At 37.7% G+C, this 22,221-nt stretch overlaps 1 protein-coding gene across 12 annotated transcripts in view; it reads left to right on the top strand.

Annotated features, from left to right (window-relative positions):
- MLIP (muscular LMNA interacting protein) overlaps positions 1-22,221 on the top strand; it is a 270,123-nt gene that overhangs the window by 180,530 nt on the left and 67,372 nt on the right. For all 12 annotated transcript variants that reach the window (XM_066359164.1, XM_066359158.1, XM_066359156.1 and 9 more), the window contains 2 exons: positions 4,108-4,152; positions 14,356-14,484. In XM_066359164.1, the coding sequence (XP_066215261.1) occupies positions 4,108-4,152; positions 14,356-14,484 (174 nt within the window). The remainder of the gene's footprint in view (positions 1-4,107; positions 4,153-14,355; positions 14,485-22,221) is intronic.

The following is a 22,221-nucleotide window of genomic DNA, read 5'->3' as shown; positions in this document are numbered from 1 at the left end:
TACTTTGGCATTATTTAGCACTATGGACTGATAAATGTTAGCAATATCGTTAAATTGTATAAATACTTTATTTTTAATGTGTAACCTCTTCTTTGCTGTAATTACTGAGATAAAAACTTATGTATGTTGTAGTGAAGATGCATTTAATTCAGTATATTACACAGTAGTTATTAATTTAACTTAGGACATTCATAGAGAATTCTCTCATTACTGCAGTAATGTTAAATTAAAGGGAGAAATTAAGATTTTAAAAAGAATTATTACTCCAATTATATTATGAGGTTAAGAACAAAACTCTAGGTGAACAGGAAGAACACTGTTGCAGGAGGAAATGGGATTCCTCCAGTGTCTCAGGAAATGCATCTCAGAGATGCACACAAAGGAGGATTTGAGGTGTGGGGGCAAGATCTATTGGAGTGAAAACAAAAGAAGGGCTTGGATGACATCTCATCTACAACCAGGTGGCTCAGCTCCATCTTGTTGCCGAAGAAATCCAGCTTCTGGAGCCACTTGTCTGCACTTGTCCCCACCAAGCCCAGGAGGGGGGCTGGGACCCGGAGTGGCCTGCCGTTTGCTCAGCATCTGCAGGTCCAGTAGTCCAGCACTGTCTCTGCTCCCATCTGGTCCCCAGTCAGCAGGGCTGCACTTTAGCCTGCGGTACCTGAAGAGAGAGAGCCTGACACCTATGCCTTTGTTAACCTTTGGTTATATTTTGCGAGAGTTTAGGAGAAAGCAGGCTTTCTTGCAAACTATCCAATGCCTTTTCTGGATCGGGGGTTTTGTGTTCTTATCCTATCCAATCTTGCCCTGGGTGTTTCTCCTTCCCTTTATGCTCACCATTTTTGCTCCCCTGAGCCGTCATCAAGGCTTCTACTGCACATGCCTCACCGGAGGAATTTTTCTCTCACTGTTTATCCCTCCCTCCCAGGCTGTTAATATGGAGGAACAGTCCCATTGCTCCCTGGGGAGATGGAAAAACTAGTCTTTCTTGCCTACTTGGAGATTAGCGTCTGTTTGACTAAGGATGTGGCTGTTCCCTGGAGCGTCAGTGTAGCTGCCCTGTCCTAGTTAATTTGGTTTAATGAGACGTCTGGTTCCCTTCCTTTTTTGTTGACATCTACCTAGCTGCCTACTATAACAACATTGTGATGTGCATTCTGAAGGACAACTTCATGCAGCACAGAATAGTCATAAACCTCAGCGCACACTAATCTGATCTCCAGCAATTACCGATGGAAACACTTAGCTAAGACATCCTGCTGCTGCAGAGCAACTAGGATGGGCAGCAAGCAGTGACAGTCAAGAATGGAATGTCTTTAAATGCAGATAATAAACAATGTTGGTCAGAGTGTGGGAAGAACTGCAGAGGCCTCATCATTCACTATGTTTGGTGATTCACACGCCTATATACTTGACAATACCATAAGAACCACTAAGTTTTCAATTCTTGGTGTATTTCATTTCTCAGAGAGTAAAGGGCATATTGACACATCTATAATCAACTCTGAAAATGTTTGCAGTTTTAAGAAGAACAAAAATATTTAGGAACACAACCTTATTACATTTTGACTAAGTATAGTTATAATTTTGCATCTAGATGTTGGCGATCTTCCATGAAAGTTGAAGGTTTAGCTGATGTGGGAACTCAGTCTCCCATTTAAATGCAGCAATGCTTGATAAAAACATATCTATTAAAATACACATATGTATATGAGAAACAGCCTAAAAGAAACAAAGAGAAATCTCTGAGTGCCGGAAATGAGGTGGGAGCTCCAAGTGAGAGAGTTAAGATGAACACTCTGATGGAATGCAGGTACTTCAGAAGCCAGGTGCTAGAAGCCAGGAGCTTAGATATTAACTATGGCTACCTAACAAGTCTAAGCCCTATAAAGGAATTCTTCGTGTCCTTTTCGGAGCCTAGAAGGCCACGTTGAACATAACATATGAAACAGAAAATGATAAATCCATCTATTATTTTTACCCTACACTCTTGGTTAGTAAAATAGACATATGTGAAAAAAGGTTATAAACCTGTGAAACTGAAAGATGTGGTGGTATCTCACCCTTGAAGTTTAGAAATGTCAAAGTGATAAAACAAAATGGAAGCAGGTTTAGAAGCAGTAAAACTACTAGGGCCCCAACAAGGGTGAATTTGAAATGTATTGTAGAGATGGTTTCCTAACCCAGAGCCTCTTAGACACCTACAGAAATCATCACCAGACTGAAGACAAGCTAAGAAGAAAGGCCATATAGTGAGTAAAAATTATCACAGAGGAGAGGCATGAGGGCTAGTCAGCAGGTATGAGAAATAGGAGATTTAGCAATGAGGGACTATATAGAACTCTGGTAAGAAGTTATAAATATATTAAAAATATTAAAATAATTAACAAGAGTTATAGTTACCATAAGAGCAGATTTTAAACTGAATCAAATAGAACTCCTACAAGTTAAAAATAATTTCATTACATATTATATATGTGCCACTGAAGTGAGCACGAAATTCATTAGATATAAAATTCAATTGTCATGTTAAACATACCAGTGTACAATTGAAGAAAAATTAATTAACTGTCAGGCATATATGTGGAAGCCTTCCAGAATGCAGTATAAGGGGATAAATAATATGAAAGGAAATTTTATAGAAATAGAGGCTGGCTTAAGAAGATCCAACATATGTTTTATAGTGGCTTCACAAAAACAGATCAGATATAATGAAGGAAAGGTAACATTTGAAGAGATACACGTGGAGGAGTTTCCAGAATTGAAGGAAGATATGAATACTCAGAATGAAGGAATATACTATGTTCCCAAGATGGAAACATAAAAAAAATCCACCCTCAGACACATCATAGTGAAATTACAGAATGTCATTGAGAAAAATCTTAAATGCTAACCCAATGTGAAGAGAACTGATCTGCTATGTCATGACTTTTAGACTGACAGCAGTAACAGAAGCCAGAGCCAGTGGGAGAGCAGCCTCAAGATGTTGTGGGACAATCACTATTTTTCCAGAATTCTGTGTCCAGTTGAACTCTCATCTCAAGAATCAGAACAAAGTGTCCTTGGCAGGTTGGCGCAGCAGTAGAGTGTTGACCCGGCATGTGGAAGTCCAGGGTTCAATTCCTGGCCAGAGCACACAGGAGAAGTGCCCATCTGCTTCTCCACCCCTCCCCCTCTCCTTTCTCTCTATCTCTCTCTTCCCCTCCCATAGTCAAGGCTCCATTGGAGCAAAGTTGGCCTGGGTGCTGAGGATGGCTCTATAGCCTCTGCCTCAGGTGCTAAAATGGCTCTGTTTGCAACAGAGTGACGCCCCAGATGGGCAGAGCATAGCCCCCTGGTGGGCATGCAGAGTGGATCCTGGTCGGGCGCATGCGGGAGTCTGTCTGACTGCCTCCCTGCTTCTAACTTTGGAAAAATACAAAAAAAAAAAAAAAAAAAAAAAAAAAGGATAAGAACAAAGTAAAAATATTTTCAGACAAAGTCCAAGACAGTAAGGTCTGAAAAAACTACCAAAGCATTTACTTCAGTAAGGAGGAAACCAAGTCCAGACTAATGGAATGAAATACAGAGACCAAGAATAAAGAAATAATATTGGCATCCTTTTTTTATTTAATATGACTTTAAAAACCAAATAATTTTATGTCACAAACGGAAAATTTTGGAAGTTTTTTATATAGAGATATTGAAAGGAAAATCTGTTTTTTTTTGTTTTAATTTTCAGTAAATGAATAGAATATAAATAGCCAACAATGCTGGTATATCTAAGTTAAATGCGGAGTGCACAGAGAATGAAATTTCATGTGACCTTGAAAACTTTTTGATGTCCTGTGATGGTGCCTATGCTAAGATGTTTAGAAAAATCAACATATAAATCATTCACTATTACATGAGCTGAATAAAAATATTGTAAGGCAATGTATCAAAAATGCTAAAAGTCATTTTTGGTGGCAAAATAATATTTTTCCTTTTATTTTATACTTTTTAAAACTCTTACAATGGACATATATTCCTTTAATAATAAAATAACTTCAAAATACTTAGTAACAGCTATATTTTTATACTACATGATAAATTTTGCTTAGTAAACATCATGTTTATATTTTGCAGGCCAACCTCTCTTTGCCATCCTCTACAGTATCTGAGAGTCAGCTGGTAAGTATCCTAAGGCACAGACTTACCTTAGAAAATTCTGATCCTTCAAGACAAGTTTACCTGAGAAAAGAGAACTGAGAATTAATTTGCTATATATAAGTTTATTTGCTTATTTTTCTAACAAAATTTTACTGATGCTTTACTAAAGCATCATGACAGTGACTTTGCGGACTACAGACATAGACCCTATTTGCTAGAAACTTGCATTCTAGTAGTGACATTAGAATAGAATTGGTGAGGTCAGAAGCCAGATGTTGGAATTCAGTGGAGAGAGCTCACTTCCTGACAGCAGAGATCAGAAGTGGGTTCAAGGGAAAGGTCCTATTAGATAATGTAGGTTCTGGACTTGAGGAAATGGGGAACAAGATATTTCAGACAGGATGATTAGCAGGAGAATGGTCTAGACCAGTGATGAGCAATAGAAATATGAGAATCATAAATGCAAGTCTTATATGTAATTTAAAATACTATTAGCCACATTAAAAAAAAGAAAAGAAACAGGTCACATTGAATATTATATGCTCAATTATGTATATCGTGCATTACATTGTTCACCCTATGAGTAATAAGCAAGGACAATACATTGTTCATATGACATGTGACATAATATTATTAGTCACACATACACCATTTTGTTCAATCAGTCCTAGCCGACAGGGATAATCCTGCCTATTAGTGGTTTCGCACTACCTACCTCTATCAAACCAACAGCCCACCAAACAGGACTACCCTTCTTGCCCTGGGCCCACAGAAAGTGGAGGTTTCTAGCCTGGGTCGTAAACAGCATCTGGATCTTACGTTAGGGCCATAAAATCTAATATCGCTTACATGATACTCTTAAATAAGACATCTCAATGGGATAGTGATTAATTGGCCCATGCTGACACATAATTGTGCTGTCATGCTGTCATGCCTATTGTAGTTTTTATCTTTTGGGGATGCTTGGACTCACCTGTGGCTGTCAAAGGCCCCAACACAGACAAGCAGTATGAAGCTGAACTTCATTCTATGTTGGTCTCAACACACCCAACAACTGAAAGAGGAAAGTCAATGATCTAAAAGGCATAATTACAAGTGCATATATTTTTATGTATTACATTTAATATTCTATAACAATGAATTATATATTATATGGTCAACAATATATTTTATTTAATGGTATATAAATATTATCATTTCAACAAATAATCAGTGTCAGATTGAGATATTGGAAGTTATTTTTCATTACCTGTTACGGACACTGTCTGAAACCTGCTATTTATTTTCCATTTGCAGCCCACCTCAATTCAGCTGAGCCACACTTCAAGGGTTAAACACGAGGACTAGTAGTGACTACTGTGCTGGCAAGCACAAACTGAAACTCTAGAATCTGTTATTTATAGATAAAAATTTGCTTAAATACAAGAGTTGCTTTTTCTTAGCAAGTTGAAACTATGAAATAAGTTGTCTATTACCAGTTAAAGATTTTCTTTAGAGTTTTAATTTTTATGGTTTATAATTATAAATTCCTGTACAGTAAACACCTTCAGTAAAATTAATGCAAATTTCTAATAAAGCAGTGTGAGACATTAAAAAAAAAGAAAATCATTGCTTAATACTGATTTTTTCCCCCTTTTAAAAAAGCAATTGTTTTAGTGCCCTACATCCATGGCCAACGAGTCGTCTTGTCATTGTCATGCCACAATGACAATATTTTTATTTTGTTTAAAAGAACATAAAAGGATAGTTTAGCTCTTAAATTAGCCCAATTCAATCAAACTGCTTGAGTATGTTGGTGTTCATGCATATAGTATATACATATATATGATATGTGTGTATATATGTAATTTTAATGTCAGTTGGTTTAGAACAGTTACAGGCAGTATAATATAGCTGACAGAATGCTGGAATGGGGCCCAAATGATCCACCTTGTGCTTCCTGCTCTGACATTAACTATTGGACTGACAGTAGATAAGTCATGAATCCTTGAGTCTGGACCTCAAACTCTCTAACAATGAGAGCATTCTATTACATACTTTCCAAGCTTTCCTAGTACTGTGAATCTATCATTACTAACACAGTGAAATGAAGGAGTTGCCATGGAAACAAGCACTGCACTTTAGACATGGAAATATTACTTCAACTATCTTAATATTTCAACTAATGATATACTTACTCTTGAGAGTAACATTGAAAATCAAAAAATATTTTTAGTATCCTCATTTATAACTGTACTCATAGAATAAGAAATACAGATTTTTAATATTAAATGATTAAATATATATATATTTAGTTATATACAAATATTTATTTTTGAATATATATATTATGAGAATGACATATATGACAGTTCTTGTTTTAATAGTTTAAAGAAACTATTTTAAAGAGGCCGATATATATATAAAATGATTTTATAAATTCAGACAGTAAAAACACAACTCATAAATGTAATATGTGAACCTTTTCCTGCATAGTAATTCTATAAATTCTATGTTTGTGTTTTCTAGGGGGAAAAAAATGTAAAGCATTGCTTTGACTGACTTTGATGATAATGTGTTTACATTTACTTTAGACCTTTCTACTAAAAAGTTCAAGGAATTTTTTAACCAAATTTTAAATTAAATTTTAATACCCAAATGCCCTTGAGATGTAGGTAGGTTTGTGAAGGGATTATTATCAAGCGAGTTTATCACATTACAAAAAACAATGAAATAACCATCTCCTGCATTGATATAATTATTCAGTTCAATCACTGTGACTTCATTTCACAATATTAACCCTGCATTTACATTACCAGGGAATAAAATCAATTAGAAATAATTGTATGCAGGGATGTTATGTGGCATTTGCTTTTTAAGAATTTATAATATTTATATTTTAAGTAATATAATTTATAAAGCAAATGACAATTTTTTCTTTTATAAATGAATTTTCAATATTTATCATCATGAATTCCCTTTAAGATTAAGTTCTGAATAATTTAAATTAGGATGCTTTTTAAAAACAAAACTATATACATATATACACACATTCATATATATGTTCTTATGACATACATACACATATTGATGCCATATGACAGGTAATTATGGTAATATACATTGCTTTTTGTTTATATATATGTATAAATGTGTACCACAGAAAAAATTACTGGGAACATGTGATAGACTATAGTTAAATAAGTAGATATTATATGTCTTATATAAAATAAATAGTTAAAATTATTTGACTCCTATTTTAGGCGAGAAATGCAATAAACTGGTTGAAATAAAAATATATAATGAATTGCTTTGGTAGCAAAAGCTTAATTCAAAAGACATTTTGCTTTTGAATATTGGCTCTTGAAGGATATAGCACTTTTTCCTGATTTTTATTTTTAATTTGGCTTACATATTTGCTTCTTTACATTGCCACTGTGCCAGTTCAACATTGGAAGGAAAAAAAGTATGATGTGACCCTTACTCTTAAAATATATTTTCATTCTTTACTTTAGAAGCCACATTATTTAGTAATGAATGAGCTCAAGAAGACTAGTTTGGGGCCCTTATAAAATGAACAAATCTCTGCTTCAGTTTCTTTTTCCGTTAAACAATATCATAGTACATCAGAACTGGAAAGAAACTTAGGGATGAGTGTGCTGAAAGTACCCATCTGTAAATTGGAGGTTGGTGTAACTCCTTTGTCAACATGAAGGGGTTATTGTTAGGCTCACCGATCATAAGGCATGATAATAAATTGCCAGTGGAGCCCTGTGCTTATGAGAATTGTTATTATTGTACACAGAATCTCCACAATTTTATCTCTGAGATAATATGAGCAACCATTTTTACAGATAAAAATACAGGCTGGTAGTGTTTAAATAGATGATCTAAGATCACAGCATTAGTGGTTAACCTTGTTCTGTGTGACTTTCCAAAAGGAATTGTTCTGGATTTTAGATGGTTCGAAGGGATTGAGAAAAGGTTGCTGAAGAAGTTGGGAAATGGGGCCTCTATGAAAGTGTGTCAGTCATTGGATATCATTGTAGCATTGCCTGCAAAGATGTGATTACTTACTTGTTTGGCAGATAAAATATGTTATGCTCACTTTGTTAAAGATGGCGCTGCCCACGTGAGGCCGTCGCCCAGGTGATATTAATGTGTGTTGGGGGCAGGCTGTGGGCAGGCAGAATCCTTGTAGCCTGGGGCTTGGTTTTGGGATTAAGCCTTTCCCACCCTTTTTGATGTGGGGTGGTACAATCCAATCATGCCTCAGAGACTTTGTATTAGAGACTTCCCTATTTTGTATATTGGATTAAAGGTTTTGAATCTACACTATAAAATAGGGGCAGAACGGGAGCTTGCTCTCTTGGTTCCTGGGATGATTAGCATGAGAGAGCAGAGAGAGCAGAGCAGAGAGCAGAAAGAGGCCATGTGGCCTGGAGAAGCAGCCAAGATGGTGGAGTGCTGAGTGAGATGCCAGTTTGTGCAGAGTTTGTATCTGGGATAAGGAAGGAGATGGGGAACTGAGGAGAATAAGGCTGGTGAGCTAGAAACCTTTGATTCTAGGAAACTCGGATAAGTCAGTGGCTTTGTGAGCACTGAATGTGAGTGGGTTTTGGAGCCCAGTGTGTGTTTTTACTTGCCCGCCGGGTACAAGCTAGGATTAAAGACTATGGCCCACCAGGTTTTGGCTCCGTTGTTTCTTTACCGACTGTCCGAATCCAATGCGAACCTGCATGAGCCAGTTTACTTTGATAGTGGCAGCCCTGGCCGTGGCTGCTGGCTTTACATTACTAAAGAGAGAAAGACTGGGTAAAGTCAATCAGATGTAGAGGTTTTGCACCTGCAGGTGGTGCTTCCCCCAGCATAATTACGGGAGTAAGGGAAAGGAGGATCTAGGCTGAAACTTCACGAGCTTCCTGAATTCCTGAGCTGAGTCAACGCAATATTAAACAGAGGCTGGTGGAGTGTCTTCTCTGGATAAGAAAACAGGCTGGGCTCTGCAAAATGGGGAAGCACCTGTCTTCCTTGAAGGGAGGGAGGGGAGTGTGGTTTAGATGACATTTGGCTTTGGCTTTTGAAATTTCATGCCATTACAAAATGCATATTGTTGCCCATGATGGAATACTGAATCTAGAGAGTACAACATAATGGATTTAAAAAAATAAGCCACATGGCTATATACAGGTAAAAGCAAATGTAGTTTCCTGGAACACTATAAAGAAGAGGGCTTAAACTTGCAAATACTTTGTTCAGGTTCTGAATGCCAGCTGATGTGTCCTGCATTAGTGGTGCATGACTCACCCTGCTGAGGGCTCTTAAAGTCTCTGTTGTTCAGAAAATGTGGCCCTGAAAGCTTTTGTGTAGAACTGATGTCTTCTTCAAGCTTAAAGGCAGTTTGTCCTTGACCAGTTTTCCCTTGACACAGCATACTTAAGTGCTAGAGCATTTATCATATACGCCTCCTCAGGTTTGAGTCATATTATTGTTTTTTCTCTGACCATTGAAATACTTCAATCCATCAGGTCTGTGTTGTGTGCATTCCACAAAATATTTCTTGAGCTGTGGGATGTGGTTTATAATTATTGAAATATTATGCATGCTTATTTTTGTACAACTACCATAGTAGTTATAAAATTCTTTGGCAGGTACTTTTATCAATAGTCAGAGCATTTAGTATTAACACTGTATTATACATGTGAAAATACAGAAAAAGAAAAGTTTTTCCTTTCAAAGTTCTTTTATGCTGTTTTTCCTTACAAAGGTCTGTCAGGCTTATTATCACATTAGGTCTCACAATCATTTTGTGTGTTAGTATGGAATTGTTATTTTCATTATTCTGATAAAAAAGAAAAACTGAAGAGAATATTTACAATGTCATGTCCCTTGGCTAATGGGTGGTATAAAAATCTGTTTTTTGGGTTTTTTTTCCCCCCCAATTTAAAAAACTGTAGTGTTTTGAAATTTGAGATAGTTCTTTGAGGGAAAAATAAGGTTAAGAATTTGCTTCAAGCATAAAAAAAGAATGAGAACTAATAAACATTTATTAATTGAATGAGTAAATCAGCTATATAAATTAGAGAATAATGCTGTTGCCAACAATCTTGACTGGTAGAATATTTCTGAGAGTCTATGAGCTTGTTGACACAGAAACTCTTTACAAAACTAAATGGCACTGGAGAATAAAGACAAGACTAAAGCAAATGGGTAAGAGAAACAATATGGCTTTCACAGACTCTTTGGATATATCAAATTGGTAGAATTTCTAACCATGCTAATAGAATTTTCTATTTTCTGTGTTTTATTACATTTTTGCTATTTTATTACACATTTTATTTCATCAAAAGGGTAAAAATAAGCCTTTGAAAATTAGGAACCTATTCTTCAATTCTTTTGTTCCCTCGTGGCAACCACCTCAGAGCTTACTACTATAGTCAAAGGCAATAAAAAACATCAATACTAGTTGAAGTTAATAATTTAAGAAAGTTGTTATTATAAGAAGCCATTATTTAAAAATATTAGTAATGAATTTTCTAGGTCAGTACTGGCAGTTAGTTTTCAACTTTTGTCTCTAGCCAGAGGCAGTACCAACTTGTTGTCATAGAATTATGAGTTCCACAGGGCAGAAACAATGTCTATTTTTATAGCGTCCTGACTAGCAATGTTGGTGTATACTTGATGAGTTATAAACACAAATGAGTAGCAGACTCAGACCAATGCCTCACATGCCATTAAAACCTGTCCACAGGTCCTGCGGACACCATATTGGATTATAGCCAGCATACTGGGCTTCTGCCTGTTAATTAATTTATCCATTATTCAAATATTTAGCGTCTCTTAAGTTTCAGACATAGTTTTAAGTGTTGAAAGAAAAAAAGTGAACAAAACAGTGATCTCTGGCCTCAGAGCTTGCATTCTAGTGGAAAATGCAAGACAATAAACAAGAAATGATAATCAAATTATGATAAGTACTATGGAAAAAAAATAAAGCAGATAAGGGGAAGAAGTGGGGATTGCAATTCCGCAAAGGGAGACAAGAGTTTCAGACAAGTCAAGAGCAAGAGCGCCCTCCCAGAGGGGGTGGACTCTCATGGTATGTGCTAGAGTGGACAGAGTGAAGGGTAGGAGGAAAGCGTGAACAATGGCAAAGGCACACTATATCTAGTCTTTTTTTTTTTTTTTTTTGCATAGAGTTGGCCTCCATGTCTAGAAATACTGATTACTGAGTGACAACAAGTTCAGGTACAGGAGACCATTAGGACTTAAAAAAAGAGGTGCTAAAATATAATCTAAGATTCAGGGCAACAGTGTCAAAACCAAGTAAGTAAACTAGGATGAGCAGAACTCCAAGACTTCAGGCAGACCAAGTCTATGGACAGAGTGTAAGAAAAGAGCATGTGGACAATCTGGTAAAGTATAAGAAAGAGGAAGAGAGTCATTACCAAGTTGTCAGACAACCATCCGACCCAGGAAGCTTACAGGAACTAAGAAGCAGAAGGGCTGGCGGAGAAACTAAGAGGAAGCATCAGCTACTGGTTCTGATACTGAAGGTACTTGACATCCAACCAACTGGATGAGTTCTTGTCTCATCCTGTAGGATGATGATCCCCAGAGAGATGATCTGTGTGAAAGACCTTAGGCCAGGGTAACCCAAAACATCTGTCTGCTAGTAATACAGGGACCAGTGGGCATGTTTTCTGGCAGAAGGATCCTCTAAGTGTATCAGTTGTTCCTGGTTAGATTTCTCCTCTCTGCCTTTATCTTTCTATAGTACATATAGCCACCACGCTCAGCTCCTAAAGTTCCATGTTGGTTTTAGAATCTGGTAGGTCCTGAGTATGGGTGTTATCATATTGATTTCCTGCCTCACAAAGGAGCAGAAAAGAAGGAGAAGGCACAGGAGTAGAAGCAACAGGATGCAGAATCGAAACAGGAAGTTAAGTGGAAAAGACAGACAGGACGTCTGGACAACTGAGGATCATGACTCAGATATTCCCTTATTGTATAGGTGGCTGTAGAAATCAAAATCTGCCTGGGCTTTGTTCTTGTGTTGAGTTTACTGGAAGGAAATTGCTCTCAAATGTATACTCAACTGTGTAACTTCATGCGTAATTGTATGTTACTTGCTTATTTTTCCACCTTGAGAGAAATTAGGCTTTCTTAAGTGAAAATTATTTCACAGCCTGAGGAAGACAGAAACTTTTCTCAATCTGTGTTTCTTCAGTTGGCATATATGTAAAAGACAACTGGAAAAATACTGATTGAAAAAAGTATTGCAGCCTGACCTGTGGTGGCGCAGTGGATAAAGGGTCGACCTGGAAATGCTGAGGTCACCGGTTCGAAACCCTGGGCTTGCCTGGTCAAGGCACATATGGGAGTTGATGCTTCCAGCTCCTCCCCCCTTCTCTCTCTGTCTCTCTCTCCTCTCTCTCCCTCTCTCTCCTCTCTAAAAATGAATTTAAAAATTTTAAAAAATAAAATAAAAAAAAGAAAAAAGTATTGCAGAGCAACATTTGTTCAAGACTCAAAATATTTCAGGTGGTTTATAGAGCACAGAGATAGATGTAGTCCCTTCAGGCTTAACTTGTGAGCGACAGCATCTACTGAGGAGAGCTAATTTACTATTTTCCATGAGGTAATGGGGCTGAAAAGAAGGATTACAGCAAAATGCTTAAACAGAAAATGTGTCACAACTTTTTATTGCATTTCTGTTTGTGATGTTTTTGCAAACGTATCAATCATTTTGTGACATTTTACAGTGTAACAAGATTTTGGTGTTCATGAAACATCATTTTGAAATTGCCCCAAACTACATTTCTCTCTCTCTCTCTTCCATCAAACTAACAGTGGGCACAAGTTTAAAATCTTGAATGATTGGTTTCTTAGCTAAAACTCTTATAATGCTAAATTGTAGAAGTAATCTTGACTTTGGGGGGGGGGAGGGAGTCAGTGTAAAAGGAGAGGACAGTGTTGTTCAGTAGTCTCAGGGCAAGAAATGCTACTGGGCCCCAGAATGTTTTAGAATTCAGTCTGGGAAACCCTGAAGTGTCTCTGCTCTCTGGGTTGCTTCTTCATGCACTTTGCTTTATTATTTATTTATTTATTTATTTATTTTTATTGAGTGAGAGGAGGGGAGGCAGAGACAGACTCCTCCTGCATGCGCCCCAACCAGGATCCACCTGGCAAGCCCACTTGGGGGGGATATTCTGCCTATCTGGAGTGTTGCTCTGTTGCTCAGCAACTGAGCTCTTCTTAGCACCTTAGGAGGAAGCCATGGGGCCATCCTCAGGACCAGGGGTGGGGCGACAACTTGTTCTAATAGAGCCATGGTTACAGGAGGGAAAGAGAGAGAGAGAGAGAGAGAGAGAGAGAGAGAGGAGAGAGAAGTGAGAATGAGAGAGGGGGAGGGATAGAGAGCAGATGGGCTCTTCTCTTGTGTACCCTGACCAGGAATCAAACCCAGGACTTTCACAAGCTGGGTTGGCACTCTACCCCTGGGCGAACCAGCCAGGCCACTTTATCTTTCTTGATCTCATCAGACCTGTTTTGTGTCAAAGTAAGACTTTCCCATGGCTTTCAAAATGATATATTATATGTATAATTGCAATCTCCAAAATGACCACAAAACAGTTTAAACACCTATTTCACATTCTTGGGAAAGAAAAATCAGTTTTCTACCCACTGCCTACGCACTTAGATCAGAAAGCCCACCCATGGTTTCATCATGCTTAATATGAACATGGTTTCTGGAGGCCTTGCTCTGTGGATTTGCGGGCATGAAACAGGGGCGATTTCCAGAAAAGAAACATTATTATGGGCTTGGTAAATGCGCCAGATTCATCTATCCTGACATGCACAGATTGAGAATGCTGCCTGGCACCAAGGATGGTCTCAATAAATATTTGTCAAGTTAAATGCCTACCTACTGAATGCACTGGCACGGCTATAAAGAGCATGTTTGATAAGAAAAATGAAGAAGGTTTTGCGTATTGAACGTCATGACAGTAAATCTTTATGAGTTGATTGCCGTAACAGTTAACTGCAAACTTAAGTCACATTAGTTAAAATCATTTGATTTCTAGGCTGTTTTTCTGTATTTGAAAAATCATTTTAAAATTAAAAAAATTATAAACTTTGTGAAAACACTTGAATAACTTAATAATATCAATATATACACATATTTATTTATTTGAATAGTGTTTCTCTTTCTATTTTTTTTTTAATTATTTGATGCTCATGAAGACTAAACCTGGAGTAATTCGCCCGGTACTCGTTAAATCCAAAATATTACTGAAAAAAGAAGAGGAAGTGTATGAACCCAACCCTTTTAGTAAATACCTGGAAGATAACACTGACCTCTTTTCTGATCAGGTGAGTAAACATGTGTGAAAATCTTTGATAGTTTGATAAACAACTAAGTATAATTTAGAGATGTTTCTATGAGTATAGTATGAATAAGAAAATGTTTATTTAATTGAAGTATCCTTAGTAATATAAAAGGTCATTATTTGCATGATAAAAATAAATTTCTATATATTCTGACAATAATATTTTAAATTATTTCAATTATTTTTTCCTAAAAATCTTCATCCTACTGCTGATATTATTCTGAGGACCAAGGCATTACTCTCTATAAAGACATCATAAAGTCACTAGTTAGATGTATCCAATAGGTTTTGTAGTCTTATTTCTAAAATCTTGTATTTTCTTTAAGAGAGGTAATATTTTAAATTTGGTTTATTAGTATATTTGACAAAAAAAATCTATTGTTCTGATTCATATTAACATAGAGATTATGTGATCTTTTAGACTGAAGTACAGTAGTTAGAAGATAGAATAGTATATTATTCTCAAGTTATATTTGGCTTCGTCGTTCATTTTGTTTATGTGTAAAAAAGATATACTATATTTCTCTAGTATATCCTATATGTTGAAGGAGGTCTGATGGAAGGTTGTAAATGGCACTTTATTAGACATTTGGAAAAAATATAAAAATATTCACTTATACAATATAAAACTTTATCAATTATTTCAAAGAAAACTTGCTATATTTATTTGTCTTATTAAAATGCAACAAATAGGAATGGGTAGTATACTTTATATCTTAAACCTGACATGAATAAGCAATGTAAGCAAACCTGGACACATCTAGGACAACATAAGATCACCACATTTGATAATCTATAATAAAATAGTTTATAAAGGAATATAAAGTGATATACTCTTTTTAAGTTTCAGTTTGAAAATGATAACTAACAATGTTCTTGAAAATATAAATGATATCTATACTTATACAACAAAAGAAATATCTGCCAAATATTAGCTTTATAACACTGAGCAAGTTGTTTCCTCTTACTAGGGTTCAGTTCCCTAATATATAAAATGAGGCATTTAGATCAGGTACTTATTAATGATCCTTCATATTCTAACATCTAAGTTACTTAAAATCTAAGATTAACTCTGACTGGTTCTGAAGTCCATATGTAGCTGTGAAGAGGTTTATTATAAATATATATTCTCATGATTAGCTATAGTTTTTATAAAGTGGAGGTGAAAATATTTTCTTGTTTATTTGTATATATGCTTTGTGAAGACTGACATGATTTTGATAAATTAAAATTTTTTAGAAAGTACTGATAACATTAAAAATGATAATTAGAGGAAATTATTTGCATTTAATGAAGAAAATATAGTTTTCAATTTAAATTAAATATAGGGTTGTCTTAACTAAGACTATAGAGAACAGAAATTAAAATTTCTGTTAGGAAAATATATTCTATTATCAACAAAATACATTAAATATCTGTTGCTTGCATGATACTAACATTTTAGAGGTTTCATGTGACATTTTTGATAGTTTAAGACCATGATAAAAACTTTATAAGAGTTTTAATCTATTCTGGCCTGACCTGTGGTGGCGCAGTGGATAAAGCGTCAACCTGGAAATGCTGAGGTCGCCGGTTCAAAACCCTGGGCTTGCCTGGTCAAAGCACATATGGGAGTTGATGCTTCCAGCTCCTCCCCCTTCTCTCTGTCTGTCTGTCTGTCTGTCTCTCTCTCTCTCTCCCTCTCTGTCTCTCTCTCCCCCTTTCTCTCTCCTCTCTAAAATGAATAAATAAAAAAAGAGTAATCTATTTTGATATGACAAAAATGCCAAAAGCTAAAATAAATTTTATATGATTCATGTAACTTATATTTTCTAAGATATGATCTAATGTTGTAATATAATAATTTTTCCTTTTGTATTATAATTTCAAATTTATGCATTTTACTTTAAAAAATAGTTTTGTAGAATATCATGTTAACCTACCCATAATTTATCACAATTTGCTGTCCTCTGAAATGATAAATTTCATTTTCAAATATAGGAAATTCTTGTCATTAAAAGGAATTGCCATTTTTTTCCTTTGCTCCTTCTGACTATGTAGCAAGTTTAAAGCTCTGCTTATGTACAACATAAACCTATATATTTCCAGATAATTTGTTGAAAATATGAACTCTTTGGAAAATATTAAGGTGCTGCAGACAAAAATCTTATTTATATTCTCTTTCAACCTCTTTATTCTCGTGTATGCCCCAATTTCTGTGTGGAGTATAGGAGGTAATGGGAGTCTGTGGGTGGTTAGACTTGAAAGAACTTCAGCATACTACTAAAAAGTGAATTCCAAACATTCCTCGGTCTTACTCATTGAGCTTGCATGAGTGGGGAAATTATGCTAGAACTGCGCTGTCACTGCACACTGGGAAACTCCGTATGCTATCAATCTGCCTCTTTGTATCGAGCTTCTTTCTTTCTCTTTTCTCCCCTCTCCTTGGGACCAGAGTCTGCAATGGAGGCAGATACCAAAGACAGCTCGCAAGTGTACATGCCTAGATCTACTTAGAAAATAAATTAAGCAATAACAATTTATAATCTCAGTATTGCTACTTGATTTGAACACTTCAAATAGGAGGGGGCCCACTTGTTACACTCGCCGGGTAAAACAGACACTGGAGACGTTTGGAGAGTTTCAGACAAATTTTTATGGCCAAGAGAAAAAGAGAACAAAACAAAAAAATAAACCTGCGCAGGGGTGGACCCTCAAGTGGTAGTCACAAGGGCCACACCTAGCGCCTACAATCTAGGGGTTTTTATAGCGTAGCAAGCAAGCAGTTCATACAGAAGCGAATTTGGCGTTTAGCAATTGGCTCCTCCAAATCAAATTTTAGTCATGTGCCTTAGTAACCAGTCATACAGTTGAAAGCCCCCAGCTGGAAATGTCCCTATCTATCCCTTAGGATGTGGTCACATTAACTATCTTAGGAGTTTTTACGACTTCCGTATCTCAAGGACTCATCAGCTCCTAGTCATCCTGGGAGTCTATCGACTTCCCTATCTCTAGGACTCATCTGTCTTATTCATCCTGGGTGTCTGGTCTCATCTATTCCGGGAATGTGCTGTGCTTACTGGACCAGTTCTTTTTAAGTTATTTTCCCAAGCCTATTAATGTATTTTATAGTTTTTATTCGAATGTCACATTTCCTCCTCTTCTTTGTCCTAGTTAAATCCTTAACTATAACGAAGATTCTTCGGCTGCACTAAGACGTTGGTACGGCTGAGATAAAACCATTATTTTAACTGTTTCTATTCTTTCTTTGATAAAAGCAAATAACTTGTTAAGGATTACGGGTCCAATAATGAGGGCCAACAACAGTATTAACAATGGTCCTGCTAGTGTAGTTATCAATGTAGTTAGCCAAGGTGACAGTTTGAATATAGAGGTGAACCAATCTAAATTGTCATTATTTTGCTGAATATGCTCTGCTAATTGTTTTATCTTATCTATTTTATCCTGGATTTCATTGCTGTTATCAGTTAAATTAAAACAACACATCCCTTTCACTTTTTCACAACCCTGGTGGTGAAATAATAATAGATAATCAATAGCTGCCCGATTATCTAAAATAGCTTGACGTAATTGCTGCTGTTCATTATTTAAAAGAGTCAATGCTTGAGACGTTTCGTTGATGCTTTTAGCTAAGTTACAAGCTAAATGCTGGATTTGTCTATGATTGTAAGCACCCCATACCAGATTCCCTACAACACTTAAAATTATGGCATATCCTTCAGCTTCTGACAATAATCGTACTTCATCATGACATTTAGGTCCTACAGGGAGGGAGGCAGCACGCCTGCTGCGAAGAGTAGTATTGTGCTCTAGAAGTAACAAATCATTCTTGTTAGGTAAGAAAGTAGCAATCCTAGATAAACAACAAGTGGTGTCAGTAAGATTAGGGGGAATATAATTATACGTCATAGAATTACAGGTAAAAAACCATCCAGTAGGCAAGGTAACATAGCCATAAATGGAAGGGTATTTGATAGTATTATTACAGGGTAAAAAACCAGGGATTGTCTTACAATTTTTACTACAATTAACAAAAAGAACACAAGTATCATTGGGTACAATAATGCTATGGGGAGTATGAATCTGTAAGGCATGGCTTGGCAACTGATAAGAAGCTTTTCCCCAGTTTGCTAAATCTAGATAAGTTACAGTCTTATTGGGGATACTGGAGAAGAAAGTTAAATTCCTTATATCAGCTGCCGGTTTACATACCGGGCGTAGACATTTTCCTAGCATGAAATGAGTATGACTATCCTGTTCAAGGCAAAACGATGAGACATTTAGGGTGCGTGCTAAAGCCACCCATAAATTCTCTGGATGATTCAGGGTTTCTTGGAAAGCTGGTACTGGTTTAATACTGAACAACATACAAAAGAAAACTATTGCTACGATTCGGGTAAGAACCGCACTTTTAAGGGATTGTGGGGATCTGCTTCGACTCTCCATTTTGCTTCCTTCAAGCTCGGTTCTTGAGCTAACTTTACATGCGATAGATGAATCCAGTAAGGTTTTTCAGCTATCCTCACAGCCGTGGGCGTGCTGAACAGTACCTGGAACGGTCCTTGCCACCGAGCGTCAAGGTTCCCGCGACGGTGGTTAAGAATCCATACCCATTGTCCTGGCTCCGGTGGAGTTGGCAGTGGAAGTCCTTTGAGTTGGTCCTTCTGCTGGTCTCTAAGCGCCCGTACTTCTGCACGTATCAGTTGTAATGCCTGTAAGGACTTTAGAAAACTTTGATTAGAACCCTCAATTTCTTCCCTTGTTATTTGTGGAACCAAAGGAGTTGGTTGCCCATACATTAACTCATAAGGAGTCCATTTTCCTGTATAAGGTGTATTTCGAACCCTATATAATGCAAAAGGGAGTAGCTCTACCCAATTTTCGCCAGTCTCCTCTCTTAACTTAATTATAGTCTCTTTAAGGGTCCTATTCATCCTCTCGACTTGCCCTGAACTTTGAGGCCGATAAATGCAGTGTAATTTCCAATTGATCCCTAATCTTTTTGCCAATTCCTGTGATATTTTGGACACAAAAGCAGGTCCATTATCTGACCCTACAGCAATGGGAATGCCATATCGTGGAATGATTTCTCTTAAAAGTATTTTACAAACTGTTGAAGCAGTTTCTCCTTTTGTAGGAAAAGCCTCAGTCCATCCAGTAAAGGTGTCTATTAGAACAAGCAAATATTTGTAGCCTAATTTCCCTGGAGTCATTTCGGTAAAGTCTACTTCCCACAGTTCTCCAGGAGCTTTTCCTCGGTGCCTGATGAGAGGAGGTAATTTCTTATTGACAGCATTTACTTTGGCGCAGGCCTGACACCTAGACACAACAGAGTGTATGATATCTCTGATTTCCGCTCCCTCATAATATTTTCTTACTAGATGTTCTAGTTTTTGTTGTCCTAAGTGGGAGCTGCTATGTATTTCTTGAATTATTTGTCTTAACACTCCTTGTGGTAGGTATATTCTGCTGTCTGGTAATTCTATCCATCCCTGTTTACTTTTCTTACCCCCTAGTTGCTTACCTTTCTCTTCTTCTTTTGGCTCATACCTCGGTTCTATTTGTAAAGTAGGGGGTGGGATGAGTAGCAGTTGGTTAGTGTGTTCCTCCTCTTCTGCTGCATTCCGTGCCGCTCGATCAGCAAAGTGGTTTCCTTTTACTATAGGGGAATCCCCCTTTTGATGTCCTTTGCAATGTATTATTGCCACCTTTTTAGGCAACCAAATGGCTTCTAATAGAGCTAAAATTTCATCCTTATTTTTAATTTCTTTTCCTGCAGTTGTCAACAACCCACGCTCCCGGTAGATGGCGCCATGTACATGGGCAGTGGCAAAGGCATATCTACTGTCTGTATAGATGTTGGCACTTTTCCCTTCAGCAATTCTAAGGGCCTGTGTGAGTCCGATAAGCTCAGCCCGTTGTGCAGATGTGCCTTTAGGCAGTGCCTTTTTCCATAACACAGTATCTTGAGTGGTCACCGCAGTTCCAGCATACCTTTGCCCATCCCGAACATAGCTACTTCCATCTGTGAACAGGGTTAAATCTGCCTTCTCATAGGCCTGATCCCGTAGATCTGGTCTGGCTCCTGTAATGGTATCTAATACTTGTCTACAGTCATGGATCACCGATGAGTCTGGCAACGGGAGCAATGTAGCAGGATTCAAGGCCGTTGTTTTCAAAAATTGTATTGCGGGGGGGTTCAGCAACTGTGCCTGATACTGTGTTAGTCGGGCATTCGAGATCCACCTATCCGGGGGAGCCCGCAGCACTTGTTCTAAATAGTGCTCTCCAATGACCTGAATGTCTTGACCCAGAGTCAGTTTACTGGCCTCCTTAACAAGGATGGAGGTAGCAGCAAGTGCTCTCAAACAATTGGGCCATCCTGATGACACAGGATCTAGTCTTCTGGACAGATAGGCTACTGGTCTTTTCCAAGGTCCCAGTTCTTGACAGAGGACCCCTAGAGCAATGCCCTTCTTCTCAGTCACAAATAGTTGAAAAGACTTAGACAAGTCTGGCAGGGTTAATGCCGGGGCTGCAACTAGGGCCTCCTTAAGTTTTTGAAAAGACTCTCGTGCCTCCTCTGTCCATACAAATTGTTCCTCTTTTCCCCGTGTTAACTCATGCAAAGGTTTGGCCAGCTCTGCAAATCCCAGTATCCAAAGTCTGCAATATCCCACAGCACCTAAAAATTCTCGTACTTGCCTCTTACTTACAGGCTCAGGAATCTGTAATATAGTCTGAATTCTTTGGCTAGACAAACTACGTTGTCCTCCCCTCAAGTCATACCCCAAGTAACTCACGGTTTGGGTGACAATTTGGGCCTTCTTAGCAGATACTCGATAGCCCATCCGTTGCAATTCTTGGAGTAGTTCTAACGTAGCTTCTTGGCAACTCTCCTGGTTTGGGGCTGCGATAAGGAGATCGTCCACATACTGCAGCAGTACAATTGAAGAGTGGCCGGCTCGAAACTCCTGTAAGTCTTTGCACAAAGCCTCATTAAATATGGTTGGGGAATTCTTAAAACCCTGAGGGAGCCTGGTCCAAGTGTATTGGCCTGAAAGTCCATTCTCAGGATCATTCCACTCAAAGGCAAACATTTCCTGACTTTGCTTTGCTAATGGAATGCAAAAGAAGGCATCTTTCAAATCCAATACTGAATAGAAAACATGAGTCGGTGGCAATGAACTTAATAGGGTATAGGGGTTTGGCACAGTAGGATGTATGGTCTCTACCCGAGCATTCACTTCACGCAGGTCCTGCACTGGGCGATAGTCCTGAGTTCCAGGCTTTTGTACTGGCAGCAGAGGAGTGTTCCAGGCAGATTGGCATTCCCGGAGAATCCCAGCTTCTAATAAGCGCCTCAAGTGCTGTGCTATACCCTGTTTAGCCCGAGCAGGCACAGGATACTGTCTGATGCGTACTGGGCTGGCATCGCTCCGCAACAGCACTACTACAGGCGGCTGATGTATTGCCAATCCCGGAGGATTGTTTTCTGCCCAAACTCCAGGAACCTGCTGCTTTACTTCCTCGGGGATGCCCGTAAACCCGCTCTTACCTTCCGGGAGGGAGGCAATCAGGTATTCTTCTGATATTGGCACAGTCACTAATACCTTGCCTTCTGCATTCTTCTCCTGGTTGAAGGTTATTGTTGCTTGAAATTTTTGCAACAAATCTCGTCCCAACAGCGGGTAAGGGCAGTCTGGAATAATCAGGAATG

Source organism: Saccopteryx leptura, chromosome 1, assembly GCF_036850995.1.
Source record: "Saccopteryx leptura isolate mSacLep1 chromosome 1, mSacLep1_pri_phased_curated, whole genome shotgun sequence".
In the NCBI taxonomy this organism is placed as follows: domain Eukaryota; kingdom Metazoa; phylum Chordata; class Mammalia; order Chiroptera; family Emballonuridae; genus Saccopteryx; species Saccopteryx leptura.
Note: the sequence above shows the minus strand (reverse complement) of the source record. Positions and strands in the feature narration are given on the sequence as shown.